Below are 24,643 nucleotides of genomic sequence, written 5' to 3' on the forward strand. Positions count from 1 at the left end.
TTCAGTTGAAGATTCATCTCCTCTAAGGAGAACAGAAAAAAAATGTCTTCCATGTCTTCTGTATGTGATTCTTTTAATAAATTGGATAAGGATTAGATGTGGTGGCTTTGTAGCATTGCCACAGTTTTTATTCACTGTGAAGCAGTGACCAAGTGCAATCTCTAACACTCTTCTGCAAAACTGCTGTTTAATCAGTTTTTCCATACTTTGTGTTTGCACCACTGATTTCTCTTTCCCCCATGGACCTGGCTTTTCTGAATTTCTTACCGTTGATTTCACATTCTTTCTTTCAATGGTCTGAGTGTGTTTTGACTCTGCTCTTGGCCTTCAGAATTCTGCAGTTCTTCTTAACTTAGGCAGACAATGCTTTATTAATATCTTCTTTTGTGCACTGTCCATGCTGGTAGTAGCGAAAACATTGAATGGAGCTGGCCCTGAAGAGCCCATGTGGGATCTCCCCCTTGTGTGTCTGCTAAGAGTACCACTGAGTACACCAAATGTGAGCATGGACACACATGCAAATGTAGAGATAGATTTGAAATTTGACCTGGTAATTCCTACTGTACCACAATTACTCTGGGATTTGAACACAATTAAATTTCAAAAACACTTCTCTTTTTTCAAAATAGTGCCATTTGACATTGTAATTGCTTTGTATTCAAAGCACAGACCAAAACTGCTACCACAAAACTGATTCTGTAAGCATTGTAGAAAAGAATGATATGCCCTCTCCACTCATTGTACTTACACTAAACTCACAGCACATATTTTGTAAAAATTAGTAGCATGCTTGGTTTTTGTTCCCTCTGCAGTATTTTGAATATCCATCATTAAATCATCTTTCTCTGTTTCTTGTGGTGTATTGAGGAAAGGAGCTAAACGATCATTTTGCCAAAATTGTGGATTGCTTTCCTTTGCCAATGGCTAAGGCCACGGGGGCATGGACTGAGATCAGCCTTTTGCACAGGAATCTCTTATGCGTGTGTCTGTGAGATAAATGAGGACGACAACAAGCAAGGAGAGAGAAGAGGGTGGCATTGCAGGAGGGCAAGGTGCCAGAGAATCTTCCTCTGAAGAAAGACAGAGATCTTGAAATGTGCATTGTCACTCCCAGAGGAGAGGGGCAGTGCTGCTGGAGGTCTGTAAAGCAGAGCCTTTGTGTGTTACAGACTTGGTGGGATAAACCATGGGTCCTTGGGCAAACCGGCAGGACCTGGCTCCCTGGTGTCACCTCCCTGCTCTGAGGGCATGCCAGAGATTTATCAGCTCTCCAGCTGTAAGGGAAGACCTTTTTCCCCTTTCCTTTTTCCCCTTTCCTTTTTCCCCTTTCCTTTTTCCCTCAGACTTTGTAGCCGAGGGAGGAGCCCAGGAATTAGAAACCCTTTGGTGTTTCATTACTGGCACATTGCTGGAAAGATGCAGTCCTTTAGGCAGTGACCTAGTTAAGGCTGCTACTTCTGCAGAAATTTGGTGTTCCCACCTAGGCAGCTCCTAGCAAATGCCTGGTGAGCCGTTCCTTTTCTCTCCCACTCTCTCTGGAAGGTTGTCTGCCTCTCTTTGCAGGTATAATTCAATTCAAACAAGAGCTGCATATTCCTTGCTAGTCACTGCCTAGTTCCCCAGGCACTGACCGAGTCATTGCCTTCCCATCAGCCTCAATGGGAAGTTGCATAATGCTGCAGAGACACAATGGAGAAAGGGATATTTTTAAATGTGTGCTTTATTTTTATTTTTTTAAACCTGTATAAATAAATACAAAATGACAAAGAGGTTCATGTTTACTAAACATTGCATTTGATTGTATGACATTACACAGTGTGTGCCACAATAGTTCACTTTGTAATTGTGTCCTTTTAGCTGTTGGTGCATAATTCTATAACTCTTAGGATACAATTAGTCCTGAAGCTGCATCCAGCCACCCCTTTAGTGGAACCCCTGAGTACTTACAATTGCAAGAGTATATTAGGGGAGCGCTTGAGTCAACTGGCCAAAATTGGGGAATTTCATCAGAGAGGTCTGGCATAGCAAAAGGAGAAGGTAATGGGAGGTGTAGGATACATTCTTGAGAAAGGAAATAGCAACAAAGGTTTGAAGGATTTTTATTTCTGTCTTTTGTCCCCTTAGTGGTTAACAGAAACATACTGGAATTAACAAAAGCCAGCAGAAACCACAGGCTCATTTAGGAATATGATTTTTTTCATGCTCACTGAGAGCAGACAAATGGACAAACCTTGCATGACCAGTTTTTACCTGATGAGCTGGTTCATATTTGAAAAGGGTAAAAATATACTCAACCACTTGATGAAATGCTGATTCTCCAAACCACTTACCATCCTCACCCATTGAAGGTCAACTGCCAAGGTTTTATAGACATTCTCTGGTCATGATTCGCTTGCTTGCTTCTTTAAATTGCACTCCATGTGATTTTTCACATTCATTCTCTCATTCATTCTCTTCAAAAGGTTTGAATAGAGCTACTTTACCTTCATATTTTGAGCTTTTAAAAGTATTTGCTGCAAACAATTTTTCAATTCTGTTTGGCTTGTTTAAAGCAAATTGTTTCCAGGTAGGTTAGAATTTGGTATAGATTTTTCCCATTATTCTGTGAAATACATACACTTTATATGTATTTTAGGAGTGGGGGTAGCTGTAAAGAATGACCTTTGACTACTTGAGATCTATGACTGGCCACCTGAGTATGTTTTATATTTGGTCAATGGCTGAATGTATATTAATGACAACTATGTCTAAAGAAACAGTTACAGATTTGAATGGAGTGTAAAAGCCACAGATGAGCCATAACAAGAAGTTAAAAACCATAGAAAGTTTTTTTGACAATCTTTCCCTGACTTTATTTTTCCTGAATCAGCGGATTTTTGGTAACATTCAGCCGATTATGCATTCAAATCCATGTTTCCATAGAAGTGCAATGTTTGCTATTTTTTGCCTATGCTACTACATTGATATCTTTTCTCAGCTCACATCTGGACTCTCCTCTCCTGAACAGAAGGTGTTGTATATGAATTTATGTGCTTTGAGTTTGTCAGACTAAAAGACTTCTCCTTTCAGAACAAAGGTAAAAATGTGAACTTTCTTTAAAAAAAGAAAACCCAGTCTTTTCTGTTGAAAATTTCAAATCCAGCAACTCTATTCATCTCTCCTCCCCTTCCCAATGCTTTATTTCCACTGGACAACATAGTTTCAATAGAGCAGTTATATTCTGCTTGGAGTATTCTGAAAATCCATAGTTCTTCCTGGCTGGGGAATGGAATAGTGAGCACCTTTTAAAAATTTGGTACTGGAATATGAAGGTCACAAAATTCCTGGTAATTGAGCCTCACAAAACTAGCTGCCACTGGACTGAAATGATGGGACTTTTACTTGCTTTCCAGATCTCTCCTTCCCACTGTGGCCACTTTCATTTCCAGATGTACTGACAGAGAACAGAGATGGCAGGTGTGGGAGCCTGGGGCAAATAGAAGAGTTCATATTTTAAAAGATTTGTTTGTTGTGAAAGAAGTAATTTTCACCAAAAAGGTATCTCAATGAAACTTGCAATATGAGTGTCAGAGGGACTGTGTGGCATGGAGCCAAAGGCTGAGGGCTGCTAAGATTTGGGAAAGCACAAGCATAAGGATGCCTGGACAGCATCCACAGCACATCTACTGCCTAGGGAAACCACAGTGTTCCACAGAGGCCAATTTTTCTTATAAGCTTTTAAAGCACATTGGAAATTGGAATGCCCTCATTTGCACAGCTGTCTGATGAAGGAGGAACAGTGTTTTGCATTGCCATGGCTCAGGTGTTTCCTGTGCTGGTCTGTGCTCACCTCTGTGTCTCAGGTCCTTTGTCACTCAGCCACTGTCAGAGGGATCAGCCTCAGGCTTCCAAGGGAAGGGGAGAACAGTTGTCTGGAATGTGCTGGGTGGTGCTTTAAACAAATGCTATTAGCTGTAACTCCTGAGAAGTCTGTGGAGAGGTGCTGATGAACACAATGAGTAAGTAATTCAGTATTTTTCCCATAATTTTTCCATTTCTCCCTTACCCAAGTTCTATACTTTAAAGCTCTGCTGGTTGTAGTTGTCAATAATTTAAAACTCTTACCTTATTTTTGATCTGGTGCTGGAACAGACCACCTGAAGAGCTCTCCAGGGCTGTGAGTACATTTAGGAGGTTTTCTGTCCAGGTTTTCATGGAGTTCTCTACAGTAAATCTAAGCATTTCTCATCTGAGTTGATTTTTTTGTCTCCCTTGACTTTACAGTTTCCAATATGTATTTGTCATTTCTACCTGTGAAATGTTCTCCATGAATTTATTATTTGCTTCTCACTTCAAATATTTTGTACTCTGAGATGAGATTGTGGCTTTGAGGGATATGCTGGACAAAAAAAAAAAAAAAAAGAACTCACTGATGTTAGCAATTTTATCCATAATTCTGGTCACATATCTCTGCTCCACATTTCCCCTTTCTAAGCCAAATTCTTTTAATCTTTTTCTGTAAAATAGATTCTTAATGTTTGGTATCACCACTGACTGTGAGGCAAGAACTCTTCCTTTGATGGAGAGGTTTGGAAAGTGCTGAATGAGCAGTTTAACTGATATTCTATCTCTTCCTATTTCTGCAAATTCCATATGAGTCTGCTGTATAAACATCCTCACAGATGGTGATATTAAATATCATATGATGTCCTGACAGTGAGCTTTGGATACTTCTCCCTGCTAGATCTGATAATGCTGTGTCACTTGTGTACATCAGAGACAATCAGAGACATGGCAGGTCAGCCAATTGTTGTTGGCTGTCCTGTGACAGCCATTGTAGCCACCCTTCCAGTAAGATCCAAGATATTGACAGAAAGGCTCCCAGGAGAGGGGCTAATGAGCAGGAATAATCCTGAAATTATAATGTTGCCACTGCCTCTGGAGGCAGCATCAGGGGATGCTTGCAGAACCCCACCTCTCTTGCCAAGAGGGGTACCATGTACTGATCGGTCAAACTGCCAGTAGACAGGTCTGGAACTGCCTGCAATAGTATGCAGAGAGGAGAGAAAAGAGAAATGCAATTGCAGATGGATGTCCTTGAATCAGGAATCACCTTAAGAGAGGAATTTCCCACTTCTCGCTGTGGGTTTTGTGCCTGAGGACTCACTTTGTCCAGAGAGAAAATTGATCGCATCTTCAAAAGAAAAGAAAAGAAATCCTTCCAACACACAAGTCTTTTGTCAGGAAGGCATGACTGTTTCAGAACATTAAAGTCAGCTGCTTTTCTCTAAATAAGAGCTGCAGTAAAATAGTGAGGGTCAATTTGTCATTTTTAAGTAAGTTACGAGCCAGAATCCATGACCAATCTCTTTTTCTGTATGATACTGTTTATAGATCATGTCAAATTCTTCAGCTCTGGGCCCCAGATTAGATTATGAATTGTATTCTCCTTTTATTCCAAAACAATGAGGTACTGAATCTATATTTGAAATCATATAATTAGGCAGCTGTGATTTTTTATTTTCCTTGTATAGACAGATCCTGTCTTTTATTAAACAGCCTTAATATACATTACAGCTGCTAGTCTTACATATGTTCATATGATTTTTCTCAGTCTCATACTGGCTTAGACCTTCCTTCCCTTTGCAACTCAGAGGGTTTTTATATAATTTCTTTCTGATCCTCCTGACACAATAAAACCTGAGTTTTATTGACAGCTCTGCATTTCTGTAGCCAGTTTCTCTGTTCTTAAACTCCTTACCAAACTTCTCTGTTGCTCCTCCCCTGCTGATCCATTACTAATCTCAGTACAGATAAACTATTCTTCCTACCAGCTTTCAGCTACATTTCTAGGTTGGCTTTTCCTCCTCTTTATACAGAGCCAACTTGTGTTGGGCGTATAAGAAATACATAATTGCTATGGGGGTGTATGCACTATATATACATTAGTGGGGCATCTCATTTTCCTGAATATAGCTGACAAATAAAAAATCAGTTTTTACTTGGAGCATCAGGGAACAGATTGCTTATTATGAAATATAATCAGTATGTGAAGGCATAATTTTTACAAATTGTGTTTTCTGGCATCAGTTTGTTTGTATACATTTAAAATTTTGTTTCCAGCAAACTTCACCTGCGCAAATTGGTAACTTCTAAGAAGATAAATGTCAGTTTTGCTCAAAAGTATGCCTCCTCACAGAACAGAGCATATTTCAGAGGATTCAATGTGGCCAAAAAGAATGGAATATTCTGCATTCATATATAACATATGCCATGTATAGTCTGGATATCCAGCTAAGGCCTTTAACATGATTCTTACATTTCTCGTATGTATGAATTTTCAAGTGGATGATTGTATGGACTGTTGGATGTCTTATTCCCTGGTTCTTTCTATCTAGTGCTTGGCTAGTGCTTATATTTGTTATATTTGACCAGTAAACTGAAGTCAGAAAAAAATCCTATTCTTAATGAGTTCTATATAGCCACTAACCTTTAAAAGTTTAAGTGATATATACAGGAATAATGTAAACATGGGCACACTTCACTGTTTTGGATCCACAATCCTGCCTAGTTTCTGTGTGCAAATTAGTTGTATAAATAAGGAAATGTGGCATTTGGGAGTGAAAATATTCTGACTTGTATGCAGCAGTGTAAGAATTGCATGTGGGATTCAGACATGCTGCTCACGAACATTTGTTGGGCTGAACTGTATTCCTTGATAAGCTAAAAATCAGATTTAACATGCTTTTATTTTGAAGGTACATGTACAGATGAACTTTCAGAATGAAACGTGCTGATTACACATTTGGAAAGCCTGAATTTTGTAAATTAGATCGGTGAAGATTTGCACGAAGGAACTCCTGCTATTACAAATGAGGAACACCAGCCTGGTATGGGGGTTTTGCTTTTGAGTTCCTGTGTGAAGCTTAGACATAGCCTCTCTTACATTACACTAGCAACTAGAAAAATTGATATCATTTGAGTTTCAGTTTCAGACAGAATTGTTGGCAACAGTGCTTCTGGATTCTGAATTTAAGGCAATGAGAGAGAGAATGACTGAAAGGGACAAGGCCCAGAGCTGCAACAGGTGACAGGAATCACCTTTAAATTGCAGACCCAAACTTCCCATTAAACTAAAGTGGCTGAAAGCCTTTGGTAGCCAAAACACCAAACTCCTGCTATTTGTTGCAGTGACTTGGGATTGGATCTGGCTCACCTGTTTTTTACAGTAAAGTGATGCATATCTCATTTCTGCAGTCACATGTGACAGAGCACCTGTAGCTGTCATCCCCATCCCCTGGTGGAATGGTTTGCTTCTGCTTTGAAGCAGTTGGTCCAAATGGGTCTCAGGGATGCTGCTCCCCTTCTCCAAAACATTAGGAAAGAAGGGTAAATGGGTTATCTGCTTGGGCATGGGAAGAAGATGATTGAGCACAGTCATCAGAAGATCCTGGAGCACCAGCTGTGGTTCTGCTGGTGAGAGAGGTGGGTCTCTGAGTGATGATGGGGCTTCTGAGTTTGTGAAAGATAAGGTCTGGGTAAGAAAAATTTTAATAGTAATAAGTCTGTTCAATCACAGTACTTCTGTTAAACAGTAATACTTAGGTCTACCTACCTACCAGATCTCAGAAGGTCCAGGTCTTGTTTGAGGAAATAAAACATCATGATTTAATCAAATCACTTTCAGATTTTTGCCTTAGCTGTTGGTTTGCCAGCTGACGCTGGAGTTCTGCTGCTGGATTATCTAGAACACCCCCAAAAAGCACTTAGATCCCAATAACATGGAAATGAATGGGTGTAGTTTTCCCTGTGCTTGCAGTGTGCAGCCTGGAACAAGAGGGGCTCCTGCAGAAGCAGCATGCCCATCATCCTGGGGACATCCATTGCTGGCTCTGTGCTGAGCAGGTGCCCCTGAACTCCTCCTCCACCACCCCTCTGTGGGGACTTGGAGACCATGCTCATCCTGATTATTTGGGTTAGGCCAGGAAAATCAGTTTGTTGCATTGGCAATGGCATGGGATTTCTGTAGCAGTTTGGGAGCACAGGAAGCAAAGAGAGAGACAGCCATTTTATTTTAGGCTTATGCTATACATTGAGATTCATTATACAATTTTTCCCCTAAATTAATACAAAAATAGTAAAAATAGGTTAAAAAAAGCCTAAACGAAAACCCCTGACATCTTGCAAGCCATTTATTTGATGCACAGATTAAGACTTCTTGGAGCTTAAATAATCTAGAATTGTTTCTGCCGATCTTTTTTGTTTTGTTTTCCCCAAAAATTAAAAAAAGGTAATGACTTGCAGAATGCCAACGACATCAGAAGAACAATTTGTGCCTGAGAAGCGGCTGCCCCAGGCAGGCGCACGTGATGCTGAGGTGCCCTCTCTCCAGGCAGGAAGCTGTGCCAGGACAACAGGGCAAGGGGTGGCACGTCAGGGCATGCCATTCTGCTCCAACCCACACACCACAGACAGGAATTTGTGTTCAAATGCCCTCCTGGGATCCTTTTGCCATCTCTTTCTCAAAATACCCAACCAAACAAGAAGTTTGCCACTGCGTTTTCCTGGCAGTGGATGAGTTTCACAAGGGCTTCTTAGGGGCCCATCTTTTCCCACAGTTTGGAGTTAAAGCTTCTCCCTGTTCTCTAATAAAACTGGGGAGGGGGAATAAGGTTGTCCTCCCCACTGCACTGAGCTGGGGTCACTGGGGTGCCCTGCAGCGATGGTGCAGTGCCTGGCCATGGGTGGAAGATGCTTCCTACCTTAGGGAAAGGGAAGGGGCTCTCCCCCCTCCCCACCTCCTTCTCATCAGACTTGTGTGTACCCCAGAAAGGCTTACTTATTTCACAATGTTGATAAGAAAATAAATGACAGGTACTTTTAGTGATAAATGTAGGGATAAAGCCATGGAAGAAATACTTTGTCCCTACAGAGCTAAATTGTACAATCTGATTTTTATGGATCAGGATTTTAATATGTGCAAAGGCAGGAGAGGAAAAGGCTCTGGGTAATTCTTTCCAACCAAGAGCTTCCAGAAAGTGGTTTCCTACAGGGCTTGTGCCTTACCACAAAAGCATTGGTTCAGCAAAACCCCCCAGCAGTGCTGCCACAGTGTGAGAATTGTGAGGAGCTGTTCCTGCAGGGCAGCTGATGCTCTCTGCAGGCTGCACAGCCTGGGAACCCCTGACAGGGCAGTGGGATGGGGACAAGGGATATGGAACCACCACAGCCCCTGGTATGGCATCCCCAGTGCCCACACAGCAGTGCCAGCCCTGCCCCTCCCAGTTTCCATCCCGCTGACAGCTCCCAACCATGCCAGAGGATCTGCTATAACTGGAGTGCACAGCAAACCCAAGGCTGACTCCTACTAACTCAGCTTCCCTTCCCCATGTCTCCCTGAACATGCTATTTGCTTTCCAAGTTAACAAAGTAGGAAAAACCACCACTTTGCTAAGTTTTGAAGCCACCAGGTCTTCTCCCACAACCCATTTGCTTTGCTGGCTCTCTCTGTTTTTCAGAGAAACCAGTCTTCCTTCTGGACTCCCCTGATCTCTGCCCAGTCATTCCACCACTTAGTTTTGTTTTCCCTTTGAATAAAAATAAAGGTGTTGGCTGATGTGGGATTTCATGGCTCACAGGAGGACAGTCAGCCTAGAAAAAAACATTTAAAAGTACACCTTTCAATTTACAGTACATGTTTTACCTGAATTCAGCGCTGGCTCAGAAGACTTCTGAGAGCAGATGTGAATCCTCTCGTGACTCAACATAACCCCAGGCCACTTTGGTACTGAATTCCCTCCAGGTTCATGCAGTTGACCATAATAAGTGTATTTGCTTGTCTTTGGAAAAGAAGCTCTTTTTCTTTCACAGATATGTTTTTCAACAATTCCAGCTCTAATTTTAATCTAACTAGAACACTTCCACATTTCTGCTTTGGGCAGAAAATTCTGTCTTCGTCAATTAATGTTTATGGCATAGTTATTCCAGCTATAACAAATTTTCTTTATTTTTTTTCTCCATTTAGAGTAATTGTAAATTGAAAGTGGACTTGTGCTAACACAATATCAGAAGTTATATTACAAGAAAACTGGATTGATCTTGAGGGCGATATGCACATAGGTTGGCTCTTTTTCCCCATGCTTACCCTGTAGTAAAATATACTGTACACCATACCTTCCTGTATGGGAATTTTCATGTTTGTAGAAGATATAAGTACTCAGTGAGCCATAGTCCTACATAGTCTTGTAAGCCTTAGCTAAAATTTTCACTGTTAGATTTTAGTCAGTGCCTGACAGTGTATGATACTCTGTTCTACTCACTGCATTTATAAAAAATTGGATCATCTATATTGCAAACAAAACCACAGTGAACCTGGGCTGAAAAGCCACTTAAGAGTATGACAAAAATTTGCTTAAGCCTAGGTAGTCTTCCAAACTGGAGGTTCACCAGTAAGGGTAAAATCTCATGCACAGTTAGCCACTGGGAGTGCTTTGGACTGAGAACAGAGCACTGCATCTGCACCTACTAATCAATCAGTGCAGGGAGGTCCATTGACTTTGGTGAAAATAATTGCTCCAGAGGAAAAAGTTGAAGGGGAGGAAGGCCAAAGTGGCTTAGCATAGTCTGAAACCTTGAGAACGTGGTTCATGTTGAGGTATTCAAGCTACCTGCAGAGAAGGAGCATTTGTTGCATCCCTCAGACACATCAGGGTTCAGGCCGAATTCTCAGAGACCTGGGCTGAGTGCACCTTGGACATTTCCATGGCTGTACCTTGCCAGTGCTGGGGAGCAGAATGGCAGCTTGATGTGAAACACAGTGAAAAATGCATGTAAGCTGGTTCTGGGTCTGTTCTGGGTTTTTTCTCTTTTGGGGATGCTCTAGTCTCCTGCTGGGATAGGATGCTCCTGTCCTATCCCTGTGTAGAAAGGGGCACGCCTCCTCTTCTCCATCCCAGTCTTGGGTGGCTAGCAGGAGTTACTGGTTACTAGAGAGGGTAACATGGCACTGGGGGGAACTACTGGGAAAGGAATCTGCCCTTAAAAAGACTTTTAGGAATGGGCTGGACAAACATCCTTCAGAAATTATTTAAATTTCTGTTCTGTAAATTTACATTGTTGGCTCTGCCCTGGGGGCAAGGGCATGGACTCCATGACTTCTCACCCTGCCTTTTGTGGACACTCAAGCCTCTTCTGCAGCACTTTGTCACAGGAATGCTTCCACATCCTTTTTCTGACAGGTTTGGAGATAGAGAAGTAATTTTATCCCTGGTTTTATCACCTTTCTTGAAGATCTCTGAAGGCCTCACATGGTGAGATTTAATAAGAGATCTGTGAAACTGCAAGCTTGTCTTTGGACATCTCTTTAAAGATGCTCCTGGTCTATGCACTGCAATTAGATGTGAGGAGGTTTATGGTAACTATCTTGGCATCTGGTGTTAGCATAGCATGAGGGATAGCAGAGGTGTAAAATCAGTGTTTGCCATGTATTCCTCTCGGCAGTGTACAAACAGCCTCTTTGACACGTGTCCCATTTCCAAGTGTCACACAAGTCAGTAGATCACTGCAGAGGAATTGCAGTTCCTCTGTAACTCTCAGCTAATTTGCTAATGCCCTCAGAAATTTAAAAGCCACTGCAGCTGCCTGTTGAACAGCCAGGGGATGGGGTGACTGGTATTTAAACAACATACTGATGATCACAGAAAATTACAGTGAACTATATCTAAGGAATATTTTTTGGCCAGAAAACATAGCCCCAAGCCTGAGTCTAAAAAAACCAGGGGAAACAGATCTTTTTCCTAGCCTTACATTCATTTGGCTGTCTTCAAGGTGTCTGCCTGTGTTCTGCCAAGGCTGAAGTTGTTGTTGCAGCTTCCCAGCTGCTACTGAAGCAACTGTTGTTTACTTAAGCAAAGAGCCTGTGCATTCCTGGACACAGCTTCCTTTCTTCTGGTCAGGGAAGGGACTTATCCAGGGGAAAGTAAATGTTGCCAGCTGCTCTGCTGATTTGTTTTGCTAGTGAGAATGTAATATTTTGCTTCAGGGCAAAATATCTGGTTATCTTATTTTCTGCTAGGAAGGATGCTTCAGAAATATCTCTTTGCTGGAAAATTAATATTCAGTCGGTGGCATTTGCAGGTTTTGTACAGGGCATTTGGGGGTCACTGGGATTTGGATGCTAAAGAGATGTTTCAAGCAATGAAGCACATCCTGGTTTTGTGACCACAGACGTCCTAGTGACTGTACAGGTACCACAGGCAACCTCCTGAGCCACAGTGCTCCCAGTGCTCCAAGCCCCATGGCTCTTGCAACACCCTCCCCCTCCAGATACTGACATTAAAGCAAACTTTGTGCCAAATGCTGAAAACTTTTCAAGTACTCTTAGTTTCCAGGTGAGCTGCAGAAGGGAGTCTGGTTGGAATACATTCATGTTGCACCACAAAGCAACAGTCCATATGAACCCACCCGACACACACCAGCCAGCTTCCTGCCACTGGGGTTTCACAGGCAATCTATGGTCGGAACACTCTCAGCAAAACCTACAGAATTGGCTTACATATCCCCACTGGGGTTCAACCACATGATAAAACCTTACAGCAATGAGCCTGTCGCTCTTAAGGGTGGAGGGGGCGGAGGAGGGAAGAGATGCTGCTTGATCTGTTTTACTCCACATCACAGATGCTGACAGAATTATTGATTTAGAACTCACGGCTCCAAAAAGACTCGGTAATGTAATCTTTTTTCTTTTTAAGTTGGTTTTTTTTGGGTTTTTTTTTTGTTTTGTTTTTTTTTTTCCCTCTCACATGTGATGTTTTCAATAGGCCCCTTAGATATGGGCTCTTTGGGGACGTTGTTAAACTTGCTGCTGCTAAACCACAGTCCCAACCTTCAGTTTGTTCCACACAACTCTTACTGTCTACTGTCTCCTGGAAGAGCCCATAGCTGCAAGGTCTATTGCTTTACAGGTACTCTAGGAAGATTGAGGGATTAAGTTATACATTATGTAAAACTACCCACTAATCCTCTTAGTGTGCATTACCAGTGAATGGCCTGAAATAGGCTCTCACTAAAAGAGCCCTAACATTCACTTTCTTGATGACATTTTAGTATTTGAGGTTTGTATCATGGATTTTGGTGCTGAAATATTCAGTACACCATCTTCTGTCTGCTGCTAGATCCACTCACATGTCTTAGTAGAGTGCTAACAAAATTACAGTTGGTAAAGCAGATTACATGTTTAACTAGTAGCGAGACATGTATAAAATAGAATTATATATTTTCTAGAGTGACAGAGTCACATGGATTTTTTTGTTCCTTTTTTTTGTTCTTTTTTGTTTTTATAAGAAAAAGAAACAGCTATAAAACCATGATTAAAAATGTTAAAAGGGATGATTTCAATTTTAAAATAATGATACTTTAAAAAAAAAAAAAAGTGATTCATAACATAAAGGTGTTTGGAAAGCACTTGGTTGCTGTGTACTGCCTTCTTTCCCAGTACAGTTTGCTATTTTTTATATAGTCTTGCATAAATGTTTAGATTAGGGGAGAAAAGAAATATTAAATGTGATGGCAAAGACTTACAAGAGCTGACTCACTGACTTGAGTTATTGCTGTGCAGAAAGTTTGTAAAGCCTTTACATCCAGCGAACATTTAGTGCTACTTCAGCCTTGACAGTTGACCTTTCAACATGATTTGGTTTAGCCACAATAATTGCAGCATCTGCAGTACAGGCGATGCAGACGACTGCTTAAGAACCCAACTTCTTCCATTAGATCTTACTTCATGCATCTAAAATTTAACCTCTCTTTGCATGGGTGTGCAAATTCTCCCCTATTACCTGTTATAGGAACTGAGCAAGGTACAATACCCCGGCTCTTGCTTTTTTTTTTTAATTTATTTTTAATTTCTCCCATAACTTTGAATATTCCTGGATTTAGCTTAGAGGAGGGAGGGGAAAACCTCCAATCTTCCTGTCCCCACACATTTAGTCAGTACTGGTTTCTTTTTTTTTCTCAGTAAGACCTAGTGTAAAAAAGCAACCAACAAATCAAGTTAGACTGTTGTAATTTGGTCAACCACTCTGGTGCTATCCATATCCACCATTTCAACACACTCTATTTCCTCACGGTTTTCAGGATTCTTCTTCTCTTTCCTCTTCTTCTTGGAGGGTGGCAGGAAAGTCAGTATCACAGGTAAAATGGCAAAGCAGTGAAAGAAGGTGACTAATGCTATTAAAAACAAGCACCTGAACAGTGTACGGGTCAGATTTGAAGGCACAGCTGCAAGAGGAATCAGACCAACAATATAGCAGAGGTAGCTCTGCAAAATAGCTACCCCATGCACTTCCAGGGCATTTTTCACCCATTTAGTTCTTGTGAACTCTTTGCCCAGGACAAAGGTTGATAACAGTGGAGCACAGTTGTCAATTGTATAATTAATTCCGTAAATCAAGCACAACACAGAAATACAATCTAGTTCCACTTTCCACAAGGTCATAAAACCTATAACTCCGAATTCAACCGAGGCAACAGTTAGAGTGAGCCAGACATTGATCAGAGAGTCTGCAACCAGGAATGCAGAGAAGAAGAGCAGAAATAAAGCACTAATGCAGGAGTTTTGTAAGGGGGCTCCCACTGAAGAGGCATAACGATCCATGTACACAAATGATGGATTGAAAACGATGAATTTCACCTTGGAAGTGAGAGAGAGCTTCCTCAGGGTCTCCAGGAGGTCATAAAGTTCTTCCCTCTTGGTTTCCATTGTCTTGGCCACCAAGAACATCCTGGAGGCCACAACATCAACTTCATTGTTGTATTTCTTGGAAAAGATGATATCCTCTGAAAAATGGGCAAACTGAGGGGTCTTCAGGAAGGAGTTCCTCAACATATCGGTGAAATTCTTCTTCGGCAATCCAGTAGATATGTTGAGTTTCCTAAGATAATTTAAGTAGCTTTCAAACCAAGATATCCTCACGAAGCCCTTGGTGTACTCCAGCACGTCCTCCTGGACACTGGTGTTCCAGTACTCGATGGACTCGTAGATGTAGAACCCAATGACCGGGCTGTAGTTACTGAAATACTTCTGCTGGGCAGTCGTGTACTCGATGGTCCGAGTCGCGGTCGCTACGATGTTGCTCAGGTCTGACCCCTCACTGACCTGCAGGTAGCCCATTAAGGCAAAGGAAATATAAACAAGGTAAAAGAGAACTACAAAAGGCTTGACGTAAGTGTTTGTTATCCAGTCACAATAATAGCGTTTCAGGAACCACACCAAAAGATGACTCTCGTAAGTGTTCGTTTCCTCTGAATCATCTGTGTCCTCACTGAATCTGGCTGTCAGAAGAAACCTATACCATGCAGGCTTCTCTTGCAATACCTCTGGCTTTGGTACCTTTCTGCAGAAGATACTATGCTGGTAGTTGTTTTCTATGTAGCCAGTAAACACCAGGCTGGAACCATAAAAGGAGAGTACATAGAGGTAGTTGAAGAAAATTGCAATACAGGAATTGCAGCAGAAAATCCTGGCTGCTTCAATGTTAGTGAAGGGACTGGCACCTATTCCAAAAGTGACCAGGTACATGGCAGTGGTGAGAGAAAACGAGAGCATGGAGTCTGCAAATACAGCTGCAGTCCTCTCTTTAACGTGTTGGTCTTCTCTAGTTTTTCTCCAGGAGGACAACATTTCAAAAGTCCCATACAACCCATGACCTACAACAGAGAACAAAGGTAGTGTTCAATGTATTCAAATACCAAATTACACAGAAGAAAGTAACGTTGACATGCTAAAAGGCTCAAAGGAGACACAGCTGGATGCTACCAGTGCTTGAAGGAAACATCCTGCAGAAGAGAGAAATGATTATGGAGGTGTAAACCACAGGAGCACCTTTGCTACCTGCCTAGCAAACCTTACTGTGAGAGCTTGAGGAGAGTTCTTCACTGCTGGCACAGGATCCATGGGTTAAAGAAACAGGACTTTTTTACTCTGCTTGGCTGTTTTGTTTCATTATTTCCAAGTGCCTGTGATGGAAGATGCTTTCAAATTAGTTTTTCCTGGTGATGGTATCTGACCTGTGGTGAAAACAAAGAAATACGACCTTGAAGTGCCTGTGCTGGAGGCAGAGCATTAGTTGGCTGCATTGTAGAAAATCTGTAAAAAATGAAAATTCCACATAATCTGAAAATGATCAATTAAATCAGTTACTGATTTCTCCACAAATTTTCCATCAGGAAAAAGAAATCCTAGAAGTGAAACAAACAGAAGAACAAATAAATTTTAGAGAAAGAGAGTGGTAAAACTGATATGGAGCTGCTTAAGGGATTGGTCTTTATGTATCTGAGAGCTTATAAAACAAATACAGCCCTATATTTCTTGGCAATGCCTACATTTTGTAATGTATTTAATTGACTCTTAAAATGGATATACCATTCACAAAAGGAATGACCTAAAATCCTGTGTTTAACCCCCAAGTGCAGGTAAATCAGGAAAAGTACATGCTTTTATTTTAATCCCTGGTTGGTCATCTTCCTCTTACAGTTTCTATTTTGTGAAGGTGCATTTGGAGGACACAGACCTCTCCTCTCTGGTAGTGATCCTGAGCTGGGAATGCAGCCACTGACCATCTATCAGGTGAGAGGAGGTGAAGTAAATGTAGTTTGATGATTTACACAGAGATAAACAGAATATAGTCTTTGTATCACACCTAAAATGTGAGACGGTAATATTTTCTCATAATAATTTATTATAACGTTCATCTTTACTTAAGAGATCTTTTCCATATAATCCCAGCCTCTTTGCTGCCTTTTAATTCCTCCTCCTCCTCCTTATTCTTTTGCTGATTTTGCTGTCACTTGTCTGCTTCTCTGGTCTGCTCTTGGATTATCTCCAGAAATTCCCAAAAGTCAGTCCACTCTGTTTTGCTCTTACCCATCTTCTCTGATAGTAGTAGATAAAATGATCAGTGCTAAATTAGTTGCTGATAACACTGAAGTGCAATCACTGAACTTTTGAAGCTGATGCTCCAGTCAGGAAGGTCAAGGTAATTCACAGATCTCTCTTAGAATTTCAGGCTGTCTGCAGAGTACCAAGATTGCTGTATCAGCTCTGTTCTCTCCCCCTGTAGACAATTATCACTTTTCCTACCAGGGATATAAATACCAGCCCATAACCCCCAAGCAAATGAGGTATTTTGAAGAACTGGAACACCACAAGATATGTTAGGGATGTTTGAACTAGATGATCTTGAAGGTCCCTTCCAGCCCAAACCTGGATGCTGTGAGTCTTTAACCATGTTAATTCTTAAATGTCTCATACAGGCTAAATATTTAATTAACTTCACAAAACAACCCTTTTGTGGTCATCACCTTTTACTGTAGGGGCAGTTGTTGCTGATTCACTCCACCCTTCTTGAAATCTGTATTTTGACAGATGGCAGAGCTGGTCACTCTGTTATGCTGAAAAGAATAGGTATGGAGTATTTTATAAAGAAGCCACAATACAGAGCTCATAAGATGAGACAAAAGGACAACTGGTGTATCTAATCACCTGATGTTTAGTGTAATGAAGTCCACACTCTCATGTATATCAGATATTTTACCTATTTTGTTATTTAGAGTCATGGCATGGACCTCAAATGTCCAATTTGTAGCAGTATTACAGACCTGGCTTTGGCATTCATCTTAATTTTCCCCAACAGTGTTTTACAGCTGCTTTCAGAGGCCAGGTCAAGACTGTCAATTTGATAACTAGCACTGTGTCCCCTCTTAAAGCTAATAGGGAATACTGGAACTCCCCAGACATAAAATCAAGCAAAAAGCACAATCAGTGACTGGCACCCCGTTGCTAATTATGCTTCAAATAGTTATGTTCTAGGCTCAGTAGGGAAAGCTATTAAGCTTGCTTTCAGTGTGTTCTTTGTAAAGACAGACTGACCTTTATTTAAATGTAACTGATCACTTGCCAAAGTAGGGAGTGAGAGGTTTAATCCATTTATGGCTCCCATGAGTCCCGCAGACAGGCTCGTCTGCGAATTTCACATGGCATCATACGCATTAGCGTTGAGTGAGCAAAACAGAATAAAATGAGATCATTGGATATTACAAATTACTTCCATCATGAGCTTTAGCTATAGCATGTTTTTGTAAAAAAAAACAAACCCAGCATTAATAGGCTCTTGCCTAAAAATACTCAAATAGCCATATTAATTTGGAGAACCTTTGACTGTGCAATGAGAGAAGGAAATTAGAGCTAGTTAAATATGTTGCTGAACATGACATTTGAACAGGTATAAGGCTTTGGATAATGCCTGATAACATGACTTCTGATACCACATTCCTTCTTTAAGCAGGAAAGATAAAACCACAATTTGCTCTTACATAATCTCTAAGACTACCCTAAAATGGAATCTGATTAAGAGAACTGCTCAAGTAAATGCATGAAGAGGCGTCACCACATGTGCTCCACAAAGTCAAGAGAAAAATATTTGGATACTTTCCTATTTTAGGATAGGTTCCTTTTGTTGTTTGCTACACAATCTGTGTACTAGGAGCTGGTATTTTCCTTCAATTGTACAGTTTGTGATTTCTCTGTCCATTTATAAGATAGCTACAGAATTATCATTTACATTGAGGAGGACATGCCTAAAGTTGCAGACTTTTGCACCAGTGCCATTCCTGACCTTACCCAGTTTCCTCAGAAAAAAATTAGGCCCAAACTCAAGCACAAATTAGGCAGTCAAAAGATTATCTGTATTTAGCTAGGATGGGATTTACCTAACCTAATTTACCTCTAAATACTGACTGTAAACACAACTTGGGTAACAATGTCCAACAATGTAACTCGCTGATGTTCATATGAGTCTAGCCCACTGAGACTAGGGCAGATATCTCCATGGAAGCATTTTGGCATTTTGAGAGAATTTCTTTCACTTCTCTGTCATTTCAGAGTTTTCATTTTTTGCATCCCTAATCAATTTGCACCAATTACCTCTATTTCTCTTGCTGTTGCTACATCTCCTCCATGTAATATTAATGAGACGAAGGGATTTTTTTCCTTGTAAATAAATTCTGTAATTGCTTCAACTGATTTTCCCTTTTTAATAGAGATTTAGCCGCAAATCTGTAATCATTTAGAGCAACTTGTTCATTATTCACGGTCATTCAGTAAATAATAAATATGAACTCAAACAGCTAATGGGCTACTGGAGATCTTTTCCTGCTGACATTTGCTGTTATGATTCACCGGTCGTGCCCTACAGCCAGGCTGTACAATCACGAGCTAACAAGAAGTACACAGAAAGATGGGAGTTTTTTAAGAAAAAGAAGTTCAGGGTCAAAGGAAAATGTTAAAGGGAGAGGAGAAAGGTATTTTGGACAAAATGGGAATAAAATTTTTTTTTTTATTCTCTGTTTCTGCTGCTTTGCATTTAGGAGATACTCCTACCTTATGTTGGAGGACTGAGAGCAGACATTCTGACTTCTGTAGTCAAAGAAAATGAAGAAGAAAATTACTGTTAATGCTGAGGATCTCCACAGGTTTTTCAGCCTGAGGTGGGTGGGCTACATTTAATTTTAGAACCTGATGATAATAGTAATACTACCAATAAACCTGATAAATTAGGCCTAGCTTAAATACAGCACTTTTATGAGTAGCCTGAAAATGCTATAAAAAGTTTCATTTGCCTCCTTCAGAAACAAGTCTTGCAATTACACATGCTCTGCAAAATCAATGCAGAGCCTACATCGGAAAAAAAGCATTTGTAGGAAGTTGTGAAAATGAAAGAAAATTTTTATCTTCCTTAAAATTATCAAATCATGTACCTCATTTTAAAATACTACTTATGTGCAGGCACTGAAATGATTCTTTTTAGTACCATTTTCAAACCTCAAAAAAGAAATGCATCCTTTCTCCTGTTAAGGGGTTGTTCAAGCAAGGGGCCCTCATGAGTTGGCATGGGCAGCCCGGGCTTAGTGCTGGCTCTGCTCCTGACTGCAAACAGGGAGACCAAAGCAGAGGGAGGAGAAGGGATTTAAGCAGCCCCACAGCCTGTGAGAGGGCAGCAAAGTGACCTGCTGGTCACTGCAGTCACAAACCACATCTCTACCTGCTTGGCTTAATTGCTTACCTGAAACAAGGCCTGCTGCCTGCTTCTGTAAAACAAATGAGGGGTATCAATTTTGCACTAAAATCATATGAAGTTTTGATCTTATTGTGGTAATATGAGGCTTGGATATCCAAACAGACTTCTTCCATCAAAAAAATTGAGGGGAATGACTGAGAAAGAGGTTTTTGGTTCTTCTTTTTGCACTTTTACCCATCTATGAAAGTAGAGAACAATAGTACACTATGGGTCTCATCTTTTTTGTCCTTTCTGTTTTGAAGGTTGTATGTCTCTGTATGTGTTTGATACTTGAGTAAAATCTCTCTGAGTAAAATGCCACTTACAGGTTGTGAAGTTCCAACCTTCTGTGTGGAAGGTGGCATTTCAGGGCTAATAGATTTTATTAATCCCATTTTAATGCAGAGGCACAGAAAACACTAACAACAACAACAGATGTGCCCCTCAGAGAGGCTGAGTACTGCACCAGGGTATATGGTGCCCGTTCACTGCCACAATTAACACCAATAAAGCATCAAACTCTCTTCCAGAGGGAGCAGACTTCCCTAGTGGCAAAGTTGGGCTACAGGGTGTTTCTCACTTCTCAGGCATTACTTCCCCTCTCCTACTGAAGCTTTCTGTTCCCACATGGCTACTGATTCACCTGTTTTAGTCTACACTGGGCTAAAGGAATGGTGGGGATCAGAAAGTAGCCTTTTTTTCTTTTTGAAGGCTACTTTTGAAACAAAATCTTTTCCTGATACTGATGGCATAAAAGACTGTCTGAAATGGGTAATGACTCATGGTAGGATATATGGGAGCCTTGTAAACTGGGTGGCTGAAAATTTGAAGTGGAAGCATGCTCTGATGGAATATCTGAGGTTAAGAGTGGATTTTGATTTAAGGGTTTTGCTTGCACTGTAATGGCTGCATCCCTGTAGCACTATCAGCTCAGCTGGACCAGTGTTGTCCCACTCAGGTTGATTTAAGCCTGAAATCACTCCACTGAATTGGAGCACTTGTCTGCAAGAGGAATTTAGTGTCCTGTGGAAAAGGGTGTGAATGTACAGAGGGCAAACTGTTGCACCAGCTTTCTTTGTGGGTATCTGTGAAGCACAGCTTGATTCACATTCAAAGTGGAGTGAAATATCATCCTCAGAGACAAACACCAGATGAATTAACATGAAATAACTAGGATGCTGTAAATGCATATCCCAGCTTGCTGCCAATGCAGGCAAGGTCTCAAGAACTGCTCTTGTGCAAAAATAGTACATAGGAGATCAGAATCACATCACAGGAATTGCCCTTTCCAAAACGGCACCTGCAATAACATATGATATAATGAAGGTGCAATGAATTTTCCTAGCTGACAGCATTTAAAAATAACAATGGACACTGCTCAACTCTAGAACTGCTTTCTACAGTAATGTCAACAAAGAGGCTGAGATAATTTCCCCCTGCTGACTTATTTTTTTCCAGCTAGATCAGTGATCTCATCAGCTCCCATCTTTTGACAAGCCAAGTGAAACCACTAATCCAGACTCTCTTTGTCACAGGAGTTGCAATCAACCAGTTGTTGACTGAAGACCTGGTCTGCTTCATGTGGCCTCTCCCAGCAGGCACAATTTCAGCCCAGAACATATAGCAGGCTCAAACTGCTACTGAAGGTGACAGGCAGAGCAAGAATATTTGCATCCAGCTGAAGCAAACATCTGGTTCCACAGCCTGTTCTCACTGAAATAATACAATACTACAGCTCAACGAGATCCTTCAGCATGCAGACAGAATCAGCACCAAGCCTTTATACAGCATTTTTCACTGAGTGGATAACAATTTACTGGCAAAGGTTGAGCTGACCAGCTATACCATCATCAGCATGCTGCTGTAACAAACCCCAAGCAATGTCCAACTTTGTGGTCCATAAATTGTGCAACACTCCAGTTTTGCTGCATGAATGTCAGATGTGAAGGAGGGTGTGTATTGCTGAACATCCCACAGTGCAGACTTGTCTGTCCCAAACATTTGTGCTGAGCTGAGAAATGCACTGTGAATCCTACTTGCTTTTCCTACACTTGCCTGTTTGTGGGAGCCCAGTTCACAGTGTAGAGTAAAATCCTGGAGGATACTAACATCCTGTAAGGTACTCATCTAAACAACTGTGCTTCCAGGCAGCAGTGTTTGTCTCAGGGAAATTGTGACCAGGGACTGCAGGCTGTGGGCAGTTAAGTAGCATTAAATGCATCATCTTTGGCAAAGTGGTTGAACTCCCAGCCACACAAGCTCAGCCTGACCTCATTTTACACCTCCAGGCACAGGTTCAAAGGCCAAGTAAGCCTGAATGCTATGTGCAGGCATGGTACAGGGATTTAGGACACATGAAGAGCAACATGGGATGGGATGTACTGGTATGAGCATAGGCTGTGCATATTGCAGTGCTTTATTCACCTCCTGTCCCACAGACTCTACATGTCAGTATTGTAGCTGCATTACAGGTATGACAACACACCTCAGAAACATGGTAACAGCACTGTTGGGTAGATTCAGTATTTGCAACTATTTTTTTAAAGGGTTTTTAAATTTTACACATATTATCACCCGAGATGTACTATGGCTGGTACTAACATCTGACTTGGGATCTTCCCAAGAGAGACACATACTGAAATTAGGTAGGTGAGCCTGTTAGGTATCTAGGCATGAAACCATTTGATCAATCTCTAGTTTTGCTCTATATTTGATTATTAGCCATTCACCCTCAAGTGTCAGGCTGATCTCTCCAACCATGTTTAAAACAGCACTGGCCATCCCAGTCACAAAGCCCCACTCATGCCCAAGTATTCCTCAACTCACTACCAGCATCAAAACCACAGTATCTTGGTGCATGCACAGCAGATAAAAATCTGCCTCAGTCTCTGGAGAGAGAGCTGTGTTTTGTGCAGTATCTTCTTGGCAACAAAGTAAGAGAAACCAAAATGTTTAATAATATGCTCTCAGAATCTGCTGTATTTCACAGCTGTGGGTGGCTGTGCCCACAGAAATGCACTGTGAAGAGAAGTGTCCCCGTGCAGCACACGCTGCCTTGGTTGGTGGCTGCAGAGAAGATGTCTTCAACTGGTGCTCAGTGCTTCACACTGGGAGACCACAATGATATTCTCAGTCGTAGATCCTGCTGAAAGGCTCTCCGGGCCATTAAGCCTGCACTGAAATTGCTTAATGCACAGTCAGGAAAATGGAGTGTGTCTGGAAATCCAGCACAAGATTGAGGCCTCATTTAGGTCTTGTACAGCACTCCCAGTCACAAAAGGGGAGTAGGTTCCTCCCAAGACTCACAGGGATCTGCTGCACCAGGGTAATTATAATAACCCAACCTTCTGGCAATGAGGGTCTGCCATAATATCCTACATTTTTAAACTGAGCTTTTGCAAATGGAGCACCCAGTCAATTCTTTGCTGTCCTGTGAAACAGTCTGTGTAGCCCTTTCTGACCTGTACTAAAAAGCACACATTTGCACAAAGCAGGCATGGACAAAATGAAATCACCCCCTCACTCTCACCCTGAACTGCGCGGACACAGTCAGCAAGGCTTGGGGTACATGGTGCACACACGATGTAAACTCCTCAGTACTATTTTTTATCATGGCAAACAAACTAAAAAGAGCCAATATTTAAGAAAACAGGACAAGTCACAAGCTAATTTTAAAACTATGATCACATATTACATATATATATATATATAAACCATGATGACATATAACTATTGAAATCAATATCATTCTACATATAAATCTCTATCTTTGAAGAAATACATGCACGTACACAAGACACACATAAGCATTCTGTAATTTTTCTATCTATTTAAGGGGAAAAGAAACAAAGAGAATGAGAAATATTTTAATTAAGTAGAATTAAATAATGCCTTGGTATTCATATACCTAGACTTCTTCACAATACCTAATCAGTGATGGTGGTAACATGGTTCACTAATTTTTATTTTTGGAGTATTTTAGAGCTATTTACTAATAAAAAAATCTTACTATTTAATATTACATTTTCAAATTATTTTTTTAAAGTACACCAAATTCTGTTTAAATTAACAGCCTCCTACTATAATGATTATACATGCAATTCAGCACTTACATGGTAAATCCTGAACAGACCCGTTGATTTCAATTAAATAAAATTATTGATTTAGGTTTTGGGAGAATGATGGATGTTTTTCTTGTATTTTTCACTTTTGAAACAATGTAATATTTGAGATTTTGTTGTTACAGTGATAGCAAGAATGTCATATAAACACATTTTAAAAACAGAGATACATTTGAAAAAAAACTTGAGTGGATCTTGTATTTTGATAAGCAAACTAAGTTATAGTTCAAAATCCACTTTTATATATAAAGAGAACATTTATTCCACTTAAAAATCAGTAAAGGGTTGTTTTGTCATTTAAATAGCAGGCTGTCAGCTCTATTTAAACGCGTCACTTGCTTTCCTGTGTTTTCACAAAAGACCTGGCAAAAGTTAAAAGTCATATTTCTTTCAGTGCAACAGAAGGAGATGTGTGTTAGCAAAATCTGGCTT

At 40.8% G+C, this 24,643-nt stretch overlaps 1 protein-coding gene across 1 annotated transcript in view; it reads right to left on the reverse strand.

The window, feature by feature from the left end:
- Positions 1-1,702: 1,702 nt before the first annotated feature.
- The window catches only part of PTCHD1 (patched domain containing 1), a 45,599-nt gene continuing 22,658 nt past the window's right edge, over positions 1,703-24,643 (reverse strand). Inside the window, exon 3 of the mRNA XM_071430395.1 lies at positions 1,703-15,684. Within this exon, the coding sequence (XP_071286496.1) occupies positions 14,030-15,684 (1,655 nt within the window). The 3' untranslated portion in view covers positions 1,703-14,029. The remainder of the gene's footprint in view (positions 15,685-24,643) is intronic.

The sequence above is a fragment of the Agelaius tricolor genome, unplaced genomic scaffold (assembly GCF_023055355.1).
Source record: "Agelaius tricolor isolate 1412-34295 unplaced genomic scaffold, bAgeTri1.0.p SCAF_7, whole genome shotgun sequence".
Classification (NCBI taxonomy): Eukaryota; Metazoa; Chordata; class Aves; order Passeriformes; family Icteridae; genus Agelaius; species Agelaius tricolor.